This window comes from Ursus arctos, unplaced genomic scaffold (assembly GCF_023065955.2).
Source record: "Ursus arctos isolate Adak ecotype North America unplaced genomic scaffold, UrsArc2.0 scaffold_15, whole genome shotgun sequence".
NCBI lineage: Eukaryota > Metazoa > Chordata > Mammalia > Carnivora > Ursidae > Ursus > Ursus arctos.
Genome location: NW_026622819.1, coordinates 33,725,801 through 33,743,294, shown reverse-complemented (window position 1 = coordinate 33,743,294; position 17,494 = coordinate 33,725,801). Strand labels below are relative to the sequence as shown.

The following is a 17,494-nucleotide window of genomic DNA, read 5'->3' as shown; positions in this document are numbered from 1 at the left end:
TCTAGCACTATTTTGTATTCTCCATAGATTTTTCCAAGAGCAAAAACATTGCAGTGATTGTCCCTTACTTTTACATGGTTAGTATTTAACACCCTTCCTATACAGAATGGCAGACTTTCCTTTTCTCCAAGGCTCAAATGAAGACACAAGCCACATGAGGATTCCATCAGGCTTTTTCCCCAAATGTGAAATGCAGGAGGCATAATAACATAGGACCAAAGTTGGGTGTGGCTAGGACACCCTGGCAAGAAACTAGGATTTCTAATTTTCTAAAATTTTTCCTGAAGAATTGGTTTTACTAAAAAAATAGAGAAAAGATGGGCAAAACTATAAATAGCTTTATGACTATATATACAAATACATTTTCTGGTACCGAAGTTTACTTTTCAGGAAGAAATAATTTCAGTAACTACTCTCAGCCTTACCCATGGCCTTCTTACCATTCAAATGAATTGTAGTGGGCTTTTCTGAGGGTATCTTCAGCCTCCTTTTCTAAACTCCTCTGTTTTATGCTATTCCCTACCATTTATCCCATTGCAAATGGGATCCAATGCCAGTTATCCTGGGTCACAGCAAATGACTCAACGTATAAGCATTCTGGTTTGTTTTCAGATAGATGGTGGTTGGGAGTAGGGGTATGATTCCCATTTCTAGGGGCATACAAGCTTTTCTAAGTTTTTACTTCATGCAAAGTGAGCCATACAATCTTTTCTTGATTCGCAAGTTAATTAAATTTATATCAACACTCACTGTGGACAATTCTCAAAAATTCCAAATAAACCCTCATCCTTACATTTAATTTATGTCTTGTCTATGGGCATGCCACCCTGAACATGCCCGAGCTCATCTAATCTAAGTCTCATTGTGAATATATCCTAAGAACACAGAAGGTAATGTTTGAAAATGTGGCACTATTAAAATGTTGATAACTATTTCCTGAAATAATTCAAAAAGTGGACAAAAGACTATCTCTGGAGAGGGAAAAAAATAGAAATTGTCACGTTTACTAAATCTATTGATCTAGCACAGTGCCATGAAGAGACACATTAAATGACCATCTGCAAATATTTGTTGACTAATGATCAACATGGAAGACTCCAGAGTCACATCCCATTTACAATTAAAAATACAGTAGAAAATTAATCTTTAACACACTTAAATAATTAATTTACAACTGAGACTACTGTCCCGAAAATTGTGTTGTTAGCTTCTGATACTTTTCATGGTAGGTCATTGACAATGGTTAAATTACAATACCAGTCAATTAAATATAGCCTTAAATTGACAAATGTTTTAGAATTTGCCACTATATTCCTCAATAAGGCAAGCTAATGACTGCATTTATCCTTGAAGCACCAGTTGAAAATGTTAAAGGTCACTCTGGTCTTTAGCAAATTGAGAAAATTATCTATCTTCTTATATAGAGATGGTAAGAATTTTCTGCTAACGTATGTAGGTCCTGTTTCTGTCTGCAATTCTAAATGTCAAGGGTATCTGAAAGAACTGGGGATGATGGAGAAACTAAATCACTCTGTTGCATTATGGTGAATGGGCATCTGGAGTCTGACATAGTACAAGGTGGGCCAGAACTAGATTAATGATTACCCACTCTGGTGTCCTCTTTTTAAAGGTGGTGAGATCGTTCTAGAGCAAGTATATGCCATTAACTCTGGGTGGAGAATATGGGATCAAGTGACTATCCCTACTGATTTGTAGCAATTTCTTGGCCATCGAGTGTAACTCCAAAGGGACCACATGGTCCCTTAATTTTAGAGTGTTAACACAATTTGCCCTTGAGAATGCAAATAAAATACTTTTTTTAATTTACTTGTTTGACAGAGAGAGACAGCGAGAGAAGGAACACAAGCAAGGGGAGTGTGAGAGGGAGAATCAGGCTTCCTGCCGAGTAGGGGGCCGGATGCAGGGGCTCGATCCCAGGACCCTGGGATCATGACCTGAGCCGAAGGCAGACGCTTAACGGCTGAGCCACCCGGGAGCCCCAGCATGTAAAGTACTTAAGGGAGTAACTGAAGGCACTTAAGTTTCAAACAACAATTCCACACTCTTAGTGAGGGGAAGAAAATAAAGATTATGATAATCTTATTGCAAATCTTTAAAAAAAAAAACTGCCTATAGACAAAAATGAGGTATATTTGTACACAAATTCCAAATCCACATAATTATAGTTAGGCAGATGTTGAGTGCCACACCTATCAAAAATAGACAAAAGAAAAACCTAGCACTTCTTTCCACATTCTTTAAAATTTTCTCATTAATGTTAAGCTGCTACCACCATTATTTGTGTCTATTCCTGTTTGTGGCTCTGGTTCTCTGCACATGTTTCTGTCGATGCTTTTTCATATCAAAGTCCTGCTCTGTCTCTGAATCACAGTGTATAGAACACTGTGTGGTCCCTGGACCAGCAGAATCAGCATTTCCTGGGAAATGGCTAGAAGTTCAAATTCTCGGGGCGCCTGGGTAGCGCAGTCGTTAAAAGCGTCTGCCTTCGGCTCAGGGCGTGATCCCGGCGTTCCGGGATCGAGTCCCACATCGGGCTCCTCCGCTGGGAGCCTGCTTCTTCCTCTCTCTCACTCCCCTGCTGTGTTCCCTCTCTCGCTGGCTGTCTCTCTGTCACATAAATAAATAAAAAATCTTTAAAAAAAAAAAAAAAAAAAAAAAAAAAAAGAAGTTCAAATTCTCTGGCCCCACCCCAGATCTCCTAAATCAAAAATCTCAGCAATCTGTGTTTAAACAAACCTTCCAGATGATTGTGATACAGGCTCAAGTTTGAGAATCACTGGTATGAAAAATTGGCTAACTCCCTACCATCCTGATTCAGCAGACAGTAAATACCTATTGGTAGCCACTGTTCCAGATTCTACGCAATCCTGTGAGCTGTAGACAAATGGCCCCAATCTGCAAACGAGGAAACCAAGACTCAGGAATTATAAATGACCTTTTCAAGGTCATACAGCTGGTTAAGTAACAGAGCTGACACGTTAAACCAAGTTCTTCTGCTCTTCTCGAGCTATTTCCTTCTCATTTACATCTAAACTCCTCCATTAATTTTGTCACATAAAATATGACTTTGATGTTCCCTTTAAAAATTTGTGTGTGCATATGTGTCCATGAAATTATTAGCTGCCTTGTGTGTGTATGTGTGTATGTGCACACGCACGTGTGCACGCATGCCTGGGAGACAGATGCTGGGGGGCAGGGTGGAGAGAAATGAAATGGGAAAATAAGTAGATAATACAAAAAATTAATATCACAAATGCTGCGTCCAGTCACTACCAATATACAGCAATTAGATACATTTTGACATCTTTCAAGACAGTGAACTTAAAGTCTAGATGCACTTTTTGAAATTGTTGAAGGTCAAGCAAATATGCAATCCATAACAGGTCTGCTTAAGCTAAGAGATACTACCATAGTTCTGTTACCCCTCAGCGATGTGCTCTCCTCTTGCAGTCAGTCTTCAAAAACCCATTCTCTTCTTCCTTTTTTTGCTTTCACCACTCATGGACTATTTTGCTGGGCACATGCTACCTATGAATTTGGTGACAGTTTTCTACTTCAAAATCTCTGTGATATTTTTTGAGCTCATGTAATTGTCCAGCAAACAAACAGCACCAGATGCTTCTTAAAGGTGATAAGACAAACTATTGCAGTAAGGGAGAGAAACTACAATATTAATTGAGCTCAACTCCAACTAAGACAACGGTGACTGAGGCTATTAAGGGAAAACAAAGAGGGATTACTGGAAAATGGAAAAGGTGATTTTAAAAAAAGAGATGAGAGACTGTGGAAGTGAAATTTACAGAAGGGAGTAGGTAGGGAATTACTGAAAATGGTTTGGGAAGGTGGGTTGGGACAATGTATAATTTGCAATTGGACAGGATTGCATTTTCTTAAGACTCAGCATGGGACCTAAGGTCACCTTTAGGGACACAGCCTAGTGCAGGTAGAAGATAGTTTAAGTTTGGTAAAGACTCTTAGCATAGTGTTCAGGGAGATCCTTTGTGCTCTGTGAGAGTTCAGCAGTTCACATAATGTGTTGAGGCTTTGATTAATTTAACTGTTTCACATTAAAGAGAAATGAAAACATTATTTGAAATATTCTTAATTATTATTTAGGTATTGAAAACTGCTATATACTTTTTCTGGACATGATCTTATAAACCTACAATCTATTGGACTTCCTAGATGTAAAGTAGCATTTCACTGTCAAAAATCATGAGTGGAATCATGTTTTCAACAAATTCAAGGGTATCAGTGAACTACCAGCTGAAATAATAATTGCTGTGTAATTTTTTCCATACCAGTATTTATGAAGGAAAATTATATCCCATTAGATCGTTTGCAAGTTATCACAATTTTTACAACATAGGAGAATTACAACAGGTTTTACTAGAGATATAAAAGATAAAACTAATGTAGCTTGTTCTAGACAAAAACCTAAATATTTTTGTTTCCCCAGAATTTTGCACTACATTTGTGTAGAATGTCACTCTCTGGAGAACCTATCAAAAAGAGCTAAGATTTCTACACAAAGCCTTATATCCTATACTCAGGAAAAAACACCGCCAAGCCTTGTCCATAATTTTGACTCAATTCTAACCAGATTTCATATTAACTCATCAGCTTATTTTAATGGAGGTACTCAGAAGCTCTTCAGAGCATTCTACTTCACAGTAGAGAAAGTCATTAGAGATAATGTTGATGTCCGTGAGTCATCAAGAAAAACATTAAATTCTTATTAGTAATCTCCAGATATGAACAAGGAAGTGAATGAACTTGGAGACGAAGGTGCCAAACTATTTTTTAAATAAATAACGTCCAAGAGCTCTAAAACTTTAGTCACCTAGAAAATTAATCTATATGGAAATTAATTGCTTTGTGTTGATTAATCAGTATGCTTCTCTAAAATACTTTTGAAATCTAAAAATCAAGTGCTTGCTATAATATGGAGAAGTATTCAAAATAGGTAAAACAGTCTTTATCATTGCCTTTTTTCATTTTGCTATATTCAACTTTGTTCAACAAAGCCTGATTTAGTGGAAAGAGAATGGGCCTTGAATCCATATACCAAATCTACCATACCCTAGGTGAATGTACGTTCACCAATTTATTTACTTTCTCCAAGGCCCAATTTCAACATGTGTAGAGCATAATGCTTGCCTAATATAGTTTGTGAGGCTCAGATATGAATATTAAAGTATATGATACATGACAGTCACTCTGTGTCATTCTTTATTTTTGTGCTATTACTGTCTTTAAATTCGACTTACCCCAGATGGTGCTTTCCTTCCTTAACCAAGAATGTTGCCTTGAGACCTCACACTCTAGATAGGCTTTCTGATCCATGTTTGAGATCTCTTTTCTCACAATTTTAATAACGAATAGTTGAAGAGATATACATATATTATTTAGAAAATTTAAAGGAGTTTCAGATTTATAATTGCCTATCAATAACAAATCTTTATATTTTGTAATTCACTGACTTTTCCTTTAAAGTATGTTCATTTGGGCATTTCCTTTTACTTTCATTTTCATTTTATTTGAATGTACAATTATTATCTCAAGCTTTTACAAATTTGACCATACTATCAAAAGAAAAAAAATTCTGGGGGTGCCTGCGTGGCTCAGTCAGTTAAGCATCTGCCTTCAGCTCAGGTCATGATCCCGGGGTCCTGGGATCGAGCCCCATGTTGGGCTCTCTGCTCAGCAGGGAGCCTACTTCTCCCTATCCCTCTGCCCCTCTGCCTGCTTGTGTTCGGTCTCTCTCACTCTCAAATAAAGTAAAAATCTTTAAAAAAAAAAGAATTATAAAAATTCTATATTTAAATAATACTGAGTTTTCTTTTACTCAGCCAGTTGCTGGACTGATCACTTATTGATTCATTCAATAAAATAATTTATCCAATAAAAATATATTGAGCACATATTATGAACTATGTATGTATGTAGAAGAAGAAGACCACATTGGTATGGCTCTTTGAGAAAGATACACCCTTAAAGAGGTATGATCTATGGTGATTTTCAAGACCACATTTGGAGCCATTTAGCCCCACACTCTAGAGTATGGCCACATAATCTCTGAGGTGTACAGTGTAAATGTGATAACAACTCTGGGGAGTTCTACAGGCTTTTTTATGTTAGGATATAATATAACATAACCTATGTGGGACACTTGACAACAACTCATGAGAAAGAGGTTTAGTTTAGAGAAGTTAGGATTTGTGTATTACATTATACTAATCATAATATGTTTCAGGACACCAACTAAAACTATCAAACTATATACCATTATAATTTTGAGTAAAATATTTAGAGCAAAATAATAGACGTGACTGATTCTGAATTCAAGAGGCTCTGACCTTTATTGAGCTCCTTCCAAGTTTCACAACAAAGTTTTTGAAAAGTACATTCCTCACCCAGGACAGCACCACTGCTGCTCAATGAAGTACAGTCTGTACTTTTACTGAGCGGTCCCCACGAAGTACGATTGGTGGGGAGAGCCAACCACAGCTCAAATACACACCGAATCCTTTTCTCTCCATGCCTTTCTTTACTTGTTCATTTTTCTCTGCATAGACTATTCCTCTCAACTTTTCAAATTCTGACCTACTAAAATCCTACCCCTGAAAGATTCACCTCAAACATCAACCATCTTCTTCAGGACAACAACTTTACTATTTAAAACCAAGACAATGTATTTTATCTCTCATGTACCTCTTAAAATATTTTCTTTGTATTGTAATTACTTTAATTATATATGTCCTTATTCTACCCAGTTTTAAAACTCCTTCAAGGACTAAGTCTTCTTTGTCTTCGCATCCTCTGTAGTAAGATCTAACACAAACCCTACACATTGGTGCTTAATACATATTAGTCAAATTAATTTACTCAAAGAATCTGTGGGATTTCTTTATATATTCATGTTCTATCTAGGAGAGGATGATGGGATTTTGCATTTGTTTTTTACATCTAGTTTTCCCCTTGTTTATGTCCATTGTATTAAAATTTTACTTGCCTTTTACTTTCTCATGTTGTATCCATTAAAAAATGTTTAAGGAAAAAGTTATCATGCTGGCCAATAGGTTTATTCTACTAGCCCAAAAAGAGAAGTATTCTTGATCCAGTGTGATTGCTAGGGAGAAAATGGGTCAGATGCTTCTCTTCTGGAGAAGGATGAGAAGCATAAACTGGGAAAGAAACTTGTGAATGGCCCTCCTCAGATTAACTACTCAATGATTCATCAAAACATAACTCATGCCTTGGCAAGTTAAAAGAAAAGATGATTTACATGAAAATTGTGACTTCTAGGTTATTTCCACTTGGATTTCATCAGTTTGCAAAATCCTCCCCATTACTATGGTGGAATGTGCCCATTAACAGGAGCTGATTTATTTTGCAATCACTTGTAATGTCGACAAACTTTATTATTTAGGATTTCAAAGATAATTCAAAATAAATTTTACAGATTGCTATTATTTACTTAAAATAAATTTGCCAAACATTGGCCTTTTCTCATATTTTTTTAAAGTTATATATTTTTAGATAAAATACTTCCTATTTGTCAAAATTCTAGGAGTCCATACAAGATGGTCGATACTTTGAGTCTTACTTAACTCCCTAACCTCACTTCTCATGATTTCCGGCCTTGTTCCTTGTTCCCTAGTTGGTAAATCAAACATGATTTTTCTGAAAACACGGACTGTTTCACCTTAATGCTTTTGTTCATGTCTTCCCATCTCTCCCCTAGATGCTTCTTATTCAACCTTCAAAACCCAATTCAAGTCTCATGTCCAAATAGTAACTCCACCTTGGAGCCCCAGCCAATATGAACTACTTTTATTTTTGCCTCTTTTGTTTTCTATTTTAGCTCTTACTATCACTTAATATGTTTTATTGTAATTCTCTGTGTATTTGTCTTTTACTCCCAATACAGCATAGATTTTGCTCAAGGAAAGCCGTAACTTACTTGGCTTTATGTTTCCATTTCCTAAAAGAGTGCCCTTTTCCCCATAGGTCTTCCTATGTGTTTGAATTAAACTGTCCAAAAGCTCTTAAATAGATTTAGAATACCAGCTGGCATATTCATCTTTTAAGAGACATCAAAACTGATGTGGTTAAAACCTCATGTAAGTAATAGAATTTCACTACAAGAATACGTTTTCAAATTTAGAAAAAAATCTGACTTACATGAAAGAGAAATAGAATTTATGTTCCCTTTCATTAATGATATAATCTTCAGGTGTTAGTTTCTTCGAGTAACAAAACAGTACTTTATAACTTTTGATATAATTGTAGATTCACAAAAACTGTAAGAAATACAGAGAAATCTGTATTCCTTTCACTTACTTTCCCCTAGGTCATCTTTCAGTTGGAATTTAATTTTGCATCAAAATACACAAATATAGAATGCTAAGTTATTAGTCCAACAAACATCAAGTAAAATTCTGGTCCTCTTTTTCAAAAATACTTTTATAAGCAAACTTGATCATCTTTACAGTAACCCTAACCCAAATAACAGAGAACACAGGAGAGATTCTTTATAAAAAAAAATGAACAAGTCCTCTACACTGAGCCCCTCAGAAAGTTACTTTCACAGTAACAGATGTTTATAATAAAGACAGTCATTGTTCATTACCACGAAATTATCATATTATACTTTACTGACATACCCAAAAAATTCTTTTCAGAATCTGAAAAAACCTAAAATCATCTAGGTCTTCCCACTTTCTATTTTGAAGCATAGTGAACTTTTTCACACTAGTCTTAACTGGTTGCTGGGTGGGAAAATGGTTAATTGATTGATGAATTCTTTGAATCTTGAGTTCCTATTTTGTGCAAAGCAGAAAAACCCAGGAGTTTTCAACCTAAATATGATATATCATGTGCAATGCACTCTCAGAAATGATTGGTCAAAGATTTAGCAACATTTGTATCATGTTTTTCCTTTTGTTACCTTCAAAAATCCTGCTTTATTTTTTGCTAAAATCATCCTTCAATCTTTTCATCCTAACAATTTTTGGTTACAAAAGCATACATAGGTAACAGCTTGCAATTTACTGACAGTGCTTGTTTCTTAGGCAAAGTAAATACTGTCCTAAATATTTTGTCCAAGATTTCAACCTCCTGACTTGCTCTGTACCTTCTGCTTGTGACATAAAACATATTAGATTCCCCTCCTTGATACTTTGACATTTTCCTCTGTGGCATGCCTGTTAAAGACTATTATCTTGATGTGTCATTTTGTCAGATAGTTTTCCAACAGGATCCCATTGGGAGAATGGGAAAGGGTGGGGAGATAGGATGGAGAGGCAAATAGTCAGAGATAGAGAGCAGAACAGTCTGAAAGCTGGAAGCTTAGGTGTTGGATCCATCATTACTGGCCTCTGTCACTTTAGCATCTTATGTGTGAGTTATATAATCTCATATCCTCTGTTTTTCATCTGTAATTAAGAATAGCAATACCTTCTTCGAGGACTGTTGTGAGAATTAAAGAAATAAACTCAAGAAAGTATTTTTAAATATGTAAATAAATAGATGTATTTGTTTGTATCTTGAAGACAAGGTAAAGTACTGAATGCTTTCCCTAGAGTTACCTACAGACCTTTCAGAGAAAATTACCTTTAGATGTACCAACAAAAACATGTGCATTAGGGAAACAGTTCTCTTGTCTATCAGTTACAAATTCCCTCAGGTTTCCATTTTTTCTAGGGAAAAAAAGGCTTTAAAAATGCTGATGGATACTGGATATTCTCCCAACCCAGAGCAGTGATTTTGCTATTTTAAAGACAATGTGGATGTTGGGATTAGTCTTTCTGTATCGCAGAATGTCAACACATTTTCCAAAACCGAATTTATCAGTTAAATGTAGCCAAGAGATTTAGTTTATCTAAGTGTCCTACAAAGGAGAAATAGTTTACCACTGTTTTTACAGATTGAGGCAAATCTGACATATTATTGACATATGCTATGGATTTAATTTAGTACCATAGTACAGATGTGTGCTCTGATAAGTTTTTGTGTAATCTAGGCTAAGACAGAGTTATTTCAATATTTATGGGGTTGAAAATGCAGAGTTAGCAAAGGAAGCGTTTTAATTAAAACAATATTTTTCCTTATATGCTCAGAGTAAAATATAAGAGAATTCTTTTCAAGACTTATTACTTGTTTCAATATACTTGCTGGGTTTTTAGGCACATCGAAAGAGATTTGCTTTTTTTTTTTCCAATTTTTAATTTTTTAGAATTTTTTTAAAGATTTACTTATTTGAAAGAGAGAGAGAGAATGGGGGGAAGGGGAAGAGGGAGAAGGAGAAAGAAACTCTCAAGCAAACTCCCCACTGAGTGCAGAGCCTGACATGGGGCTCGATCTCACCACCCTGAGATCATGACCTTAGCTGAAATCAAGAGTCGCTGCTTAACTGACTGAGCCACCCAGGTGCCCCCAGTTTTTTAAACCTACTAATTTTAGAACTGTCAGAAATTAAAACTCAATAGTTCTTCTGTTTTTTTCTTTCACCTTAATGTATGTGACCCTTTAAGTTTAGCTTTTTTTAAAAAAATTTTTTATTGTATGTTTTAGGTATCCTAGAGATAACTTCAGTGGAAATCGGAGTTGTTGCCGTCAAAGCCATTAACAGCAACTATTATTTAGCCATGAACAAGAAGGGGAAACTCTATGGCTCAGTAAGTATTCTGCTTTAGTTTTCCAAGTCCACTGCAGTAAATCATTACCAGAGTTTTGGAATGTTTCCCTCAGACATTGAAGAGCTTTGTTATCATTCTATTGCTAGTAAATAGAGCCACAGTGGACTGGTCACCAGAGTTTCAGGGCTGGCAAAGCAGCTCTTGGAACTCAGTAATTTCCTCTGTTGTTCACCCATCAGTCTACCACACAGGCTGTTGCTGGCATTCGTCAGTCAATGTTATGAACTGTTAACGGGTCAGACTCTCACGGAAGCATCTGGTCAGATTGGCACGGGTGCTACAGACAACTTGGAGAAGAATCATTGAAAACAAAGATCTTAAATTGAGTAGGAAACCATACACTGTGTGTGTTTTAGAGCTGAAGATAAAACAGGGGCTTGGTATTTTGTATTCTGTTAAAATATGAGATGGGGAGGCAGATTAAGAAATCCACCATTTCTGTGCCTTCAGTCAATTTCATAATTTTATTTACCTAGACAATAGTCATTAATTCATTGATGCAGCTGGTATCCAGCCAATGCTTTGGGTACATACTTCTCTATGTTTCATAGCAAGTATTGAGGAATATCACTTCAACATGTGTAAATAACCTTATTTTGTTGATTAGCATAAGAACAATTGCACTGCCTGCCTAGAGCCAACAGCTCTCAAACTTGATCACAATCACTGGGAAGATTAAAACACACTTCTAGATTTTTTGATACATTAAAGCTGTGACAAGATCTAAGAATTTGCATTTCTAACAAGGTTCCAGGTGTTCCTGATCCAACACTTTGATAACCAAACTTAAGCAAACAATGAATCATGGAATACTATATCAAAAGTTAATGATGTACTGTATGGTGACTAACATAACATAATAAAAATAAATAAATAAATAAATAAGGAGCCACTGGTCTGATTACAGAATAGTTTTGTATTTCATTGTATCAGGTCCACTCCTAACTGGGGAGCTGGGCACGCGCACTGTGGGCCAATTCCTTTGTCTAGGGTAACTGCCTTTTGCGTGTCAGGAGGAGGGAGGTAGTTAAAGGAATTTAAAATTTTCCATTATGCACAGTTCTGCTCATGAGCCCAGAAGAGTAATGGGCCATTTTAAAAAGTGGTACCATTCAGAGGTTTACAGCATAATCACTTTTGAGGCATTTTTTATTTATTTACTTGAACAAACATGCCTGAATCTCTCCTTAATCTACTATTACCAGAATCACTGGGTAAGAGGACCCGATTCATATTCTTTGCAGAAATACTAATACACTTAGTCAAAACTAAAGCTTTAAAGTAAAGCCAGATCACACAAATTTAGAATGAGAGAAAAAAGGTAAACAATTTTAATTGCAAAAAAATTGAAATAACTTTTAATTGATAAAGAATACTCTTTAAAAAAAGTGACATCAGGAAGAAATGGAGAATTCTGAAATGAACAGCGTCATACAAATATTTAATAAGCTTTTTCTTCTATCCCAAAACAGCTCAAACACTGAGCCTATGCTTCTTGTTGAACTCTACAATGCGTGAATTATTTCATCCCATTTCTGTATCTAAACTAGATGCCCATTGCTTTCTATCATAACACCCCCCTTTTAGTTACCTGTGATGAGATTTATCAGAAATTCTCTCATGAATGTGTTTATTGTAGACTGTCTTCCCCCAATATATTGTGAGCTTAAACTGGACAGGGGCTGCCTTGTCCCACACTATATACTCAGCACTCAGATCCATCCAGAGCAGAGCCCCAAGACCTTTTTTTTTTTTTAAACTTTCTTACTTGTGATTCACCTAAATGCTGTAAACACATAGATTTCTAGGTCCCTCCTCCAGAGATTCTGATACATTTGAGCTAAGATGTAAATATATATAAAAAAAAATATCTGCGATTAGGAGTCTGCTATAGGTGTACCTCACTTTAAGAGACATTGTTCTAGGGGCACCTGGGTGGTTCAGTCAGTTGAGCAAATGACTCTTGTTTTCAAATCAGGTCATGATCTCAGGGTAATGAGATCAAGCTTGGCATCAGGCTCTGCACTCAGTGGGAGTCTGCTTGAGATTCTCTCTCTCATCCCCTCCCTTTGCCCCCATGCCTACTCATACATGAGCTCTCACGCTCTCTCTCTCAAATCAATAAATACATCTTAAAAAAAGAGACATTGTTCTATAAATTTATTATGGGGAGGAAAAGTAAGTATCCACTGCTACTTTTCTATATACAGCTCTGTTGCAAATATAAAATATCTCAAAAAGCCCCAATCCTCCCATAGTCTCTAAACTGTACCCCCTTTATTAGAATGAATATAATTCATGTAAAAAATCATCTCTCCTTTGAAGCCATATAGTTTTAGACAAACTATGTTTTTGATGGTTCTGATAATGTTCAAAATGATGATCTAGTTCACAGAAACCGAGACACTTAAAAATACACACTTTCAGGATATTGAGAATTCAGTAAAAAAAAAAAAAAAAAAATTAAATCCCAAGGTGAGAAAAATATTTGAACTGCCCAGAAGAGGCCAACTGAAAGATGCCTACAATACCCTTGGTTTGGATTGGAAAAGGTAGAACCAGAAGAGCAAAAGCCCCTATTCCTTAGCTTTATATCTGCTTTAGTGTGGATATAAGAGAAGAGGGACATTTCTAAAGCCAGAGTTTTAAGATTAGCGGTTACTCTTCATCGGTAACTCCAGAGTGAGATACTGGATTTATGGAAGGAAGGAAACATCAATTCTTGTCCCAAAGACCACCTTAAAAACACATGGCCACCTGAAACAAAGCCAAAGGACTATGGCTATAGAGTGGAATTTTCCAGGATCAAAGTCTCAGGTTTAAACAATAAAGGCACTGATAGTCACCATGTTTGTAATTTCTTTGATATGATAATTCACAAAGCAAGGCATTCCATGTCCTAGTTCTCAATCATTTCTAGACCTCAGAGTAAATCTATTAAAATTCAAAGTTATGGATAATTGTATGTAATCTACAAAATGGAGAAATCTAGTATTTGTAAAAAAGGAAGACATCCCCCTACCCTTCCCTGGCCTCTTGGTTATCTAGAACCATTATGATTTTGCAATATGATCTGCTTTCTTACCAATATGGGTGCATTTATCATGGATTTATAGGTAAAGTTTGCAAACTTGATAAGCCCATGTTTTTTTCTGTAATTCTGTTTTTCCCATGAGACCCCTGGTCATTACTCTGGGGGGAAAAAAAGGATTATAACACTATTCTTTATCATTGGATCATCACAAATACTGTTAGTGGAATGTTTACTTCTTGACATCAATCTAGACACTTAAGCCATGTCATATTCAAAACACACCAGCTTTTTAAAAGGGCCCTAACTTGTGGTTATGATGATCAATTAAAATGAATCATGAGCCCTCAAACACAGAATCTATTTTGTGGCTACGAGTTTCCTCTTCTGTTGTTGACTCTTCTGTTGAAGGGCACAACTTACGTACAAATGGCAACAGCAAAGGAAACTCTTGAACTGGAGTTCTCTGGATGGTTTGTGTCAAATGGAAGTAAGTATCATCATCACAGGAATAAAAGATTTTATTTTTCCCTTGCAGAAAGAATTTAACAATGACTGTAAGCTGAAGGAGAGGATAGAGGAAAATGGATATAACACATATGCATCCTTTAACTGGCAGCACAATGGGAGGCAAATGTACGTGGCATTGAATGGAAAAGGAGCTCCCAGGAGAGGACAGAAAACACGAAGGAAAAACACCTCAGCGCATTTTCTTCCAATGGTGGTACACTCGTAGAGGAAGGCAATGCTCGTGGCTGCAGTAGAACCAAAGGTTCTTTTGCCAGGACTAGTTGGAATTCTTCATGAAGACAGTAGCTCAAAGGCAGAGACATATTGCAGACGTCTGCTTGCTTGAAAGAAAGTCTTTGAAGGTTTTGTACTCACTGCTGACATATGATGTTCTTTTAATTAGTTGTGTCATGCCTTATAATCGAGATACAGGCAGATTAAATGGGATGAAAGTTAGTCCTAAGTGAACAACCAAGTGGCTGGGTTTTTGGTGAAGTTTTTGTTTCTATTCTTGTTTTCTAACCTCTGAGATAGAACTTAAGGGACATGGAACAATCTATTGAATGATCTTTGGGAAAGTTATTTATGGAATACGAACTCATATCAAAGACTTTCATTGCTCATGCAAGCCTGATGATTCAATGAGCAGTAAGACATGCAAGCATTTACTGGAAAGCACTTGGGTCACATCATATGCACAACCGAAGGCGCTTTGGGCGTGGCATCATGGAAGAGTTGGATAAGATTTAAAAAATGTAAACATGTTAGTGTAAAACTGTTCTAACACAACAAATTGTATGGTATGCTTGTGCATTCTGCCTTCATCCCTTTCTATTTCGTTCTAAGTTATTTATTTAATAGGATGTTAAATATCTTTTGGGGTTTTAAAGAGTATCCTCAGCAGCTGCCCTCTGATTTACCTTTTCTTTTTCTTCAGCACACCACATGCATGTTCATGACAAAGTGTTTTTAAAACTTGGCAAACACTTCAAGAACAGGAGAGGAGATAGGGAAGCAGGGTGAGAGCCCCATGTGCTATCAGTTAACTTAAAATCACTTTTGCAATAAGAACCATCAACAATAAATATGACAGTGCTTGATGAGAGATACCTGCCATCGTTTCAAAACATCTATCACTCCTAGGGCTTCCTTTCATAAGAAAGGGACCAGAAGGCCAAATTCTTCTCTTTCAATACACCAATGGGGCTCCAAGAATATACTAAAAGAAGGAAAACTGTTAAATAAATTTTAGTAGCCCAGCCTCATTATTTACCAACTATTTTTTGCCATATGTCACAGCGGTAAGTGATGAAGAGGCTGTCTGCATATATAAGAATCCTTTATAAGTCCCACATAGTGCATCTCCCCCAAAGGAATTATCAAGGACTCTGAAGTGTAACTCTCCCAGGGGCTTAAACTGAGCAAATATATCCTGGTATATGTGTAACCATATACTGAAACCTGTTCGAGCTGTATGATCTAGTCTTTACAAAACCAAATAAAACTTATTTTCTGTCAATTTAAAGAGCTTTGGAAGATTCCATCATGTAACCATATCAAAATTCATTTTGTTAGAGCAGGTATAGAAAACAATACATAAGAGTATACCAGTCATCATCACATTGTATTCCAGTAAATAAATACATAAGCCTTATTTGCAGTGTCTGTAGTGATTTTTTTAAAAAGTGTAGAAAAATACTATTTGTTTTAACTACTTTAAGTGATAACTATAAGATTATATTGATGCTGCAGTTTTATCTTCATATTTCTTGTTTTGAAAAGGTCTGTTTATTTTTATCTTTTGGACACAGTATTTTGGTATAAGGGAAAGACTCACTAAATGTGTCTTTTTACTAAAGTTTAACCTCTAGAAAGGCTGGTGTTTTGTGATCTTCTCCTATAACTTGTGTCAATGCTTAACCAGCACTTCCAGTTAATCTCTTATTTAAGAATTAGTTTTATTAAGAAACTTTCCCATAAAGTCATCCCATAAAAGGTCTTATTTTCTTCATTCCTTAAAAAAGTTGGGATTTCAAAAGATATGCACTTGAGGCAGAGAGTTTTGGCTTATGGCTAAAGTTGCATTTCATGGCATTTGGCTTCCAACTTGCTTCTTAACAAATCAGATTCTAAAAATGTTTAATTTTTGTGGTTGGAATCTGTATGTGAAAATGTAATTGGTAACTGAGTCTGAGGCCTATAATGTAACATATTGCTATCAGAACTAGATTATCTTTGTTCTTTTTTTTTAAAATAATAATTGCACCTGACACATGAACACAGACCACCCAAAACCAAAATTAAATGTTTGGTGAGACAAATACAGGATTAGATGACTGCACAAACAGCAAACAGGGCACAAACTGGATTCGTATTTCACATAGCCATTTAGATTACCAAGGAGACTATGTGTAAACAGGCATCATTATCGGACTCCAAACACTAAAACAGCTTCTAGCAAAATATATCAAAGCTTGCAGAAGCCAAAAATAGAAAACATCTCCTTCACCGCCCCCCCCCCCCCACACCATACACACACACACACACAGATAAGGACAGAAACAGTTTGGTAAGGAGATTCTCCTGCATTTAAAAACAGCATCTTTGCTTGATATTGAGATAGAATTCTGGTCCCCTTTGCAGCTGGATTGTGCTACTGAAGAAAAGCACTTCCAGCCCTGAATACTGTATGTTAAAAAAAAAATCATCACGATTTTGGGAGCTCAACCTCTGCGGGAAGTGTGGCCCCTGGCCATGATGTCATGGTGTGTCAGCCACAAATGTGTGTCTATCTGAGTGCTGGTTCCGAAGAGACTCCTCATAAAGATATAGAATCTCTCCCTCCTCCTACCTCCCAAAAGGCTGAACAGTGTATAGTATGTTACATTTAAATAAATCAATAAAAATGCTGGGAAAAGAAAATAAAAGTATTTTCCTTGTTTGTTTTATTAGCCTATACCTAACTATACCTGGTAATAAAAAGAGAAGTGCAAGTGTTCTATGCATGGCAGGATGTGGTTAAATGCCCCACAGTCCCAAACAACAACAAAAGAGAAAAAAATCACTCAAACATTTGTAAGTTTTCTTTAATGCTTTACATGTGTGAGTCAGCTATCCTTACTCTAATAACAACCAAATGCTTTAGATTTTTCCTAAGTATTCAGGTCCACCTAGTTTACACAGTGGATAAAGAAGGATGAATTGAAAACAAGGATGGCTTGTGAAACAA

The 17,494-nt window shown here is 36.1% G+C and overlaps 1 protein-coding gene across 1 annotated transcript in view; it reads left to right on the top strand.

The window, feature by feature from the left end:
- Nucleotides 1–17,192, top strand: part of FGF10 (fibroblast growth factor 10) — an 81,062-nt gene extending 63,870 nt beyond the window's left edge. Inside the window, exons 3-4 of the mRNA XM_057312232.1 lie at nt 10,600–10,703; nt 14,294–17,192. Of these exons, the coding sequence (XP_057168215.1) occupies nt 10,600–10,703; nt 14,294–14,491 (302 nt within the window). The 3' untranslated portion in view covers nt 14,492–17,192. The remainder of the gene's footprint in view (nt 1–10,599; nt 10,704–14,293) is intronic.
- The last annotated feature ends 302 nt before the right edge of the window (nt 17,193–17,494 follow it).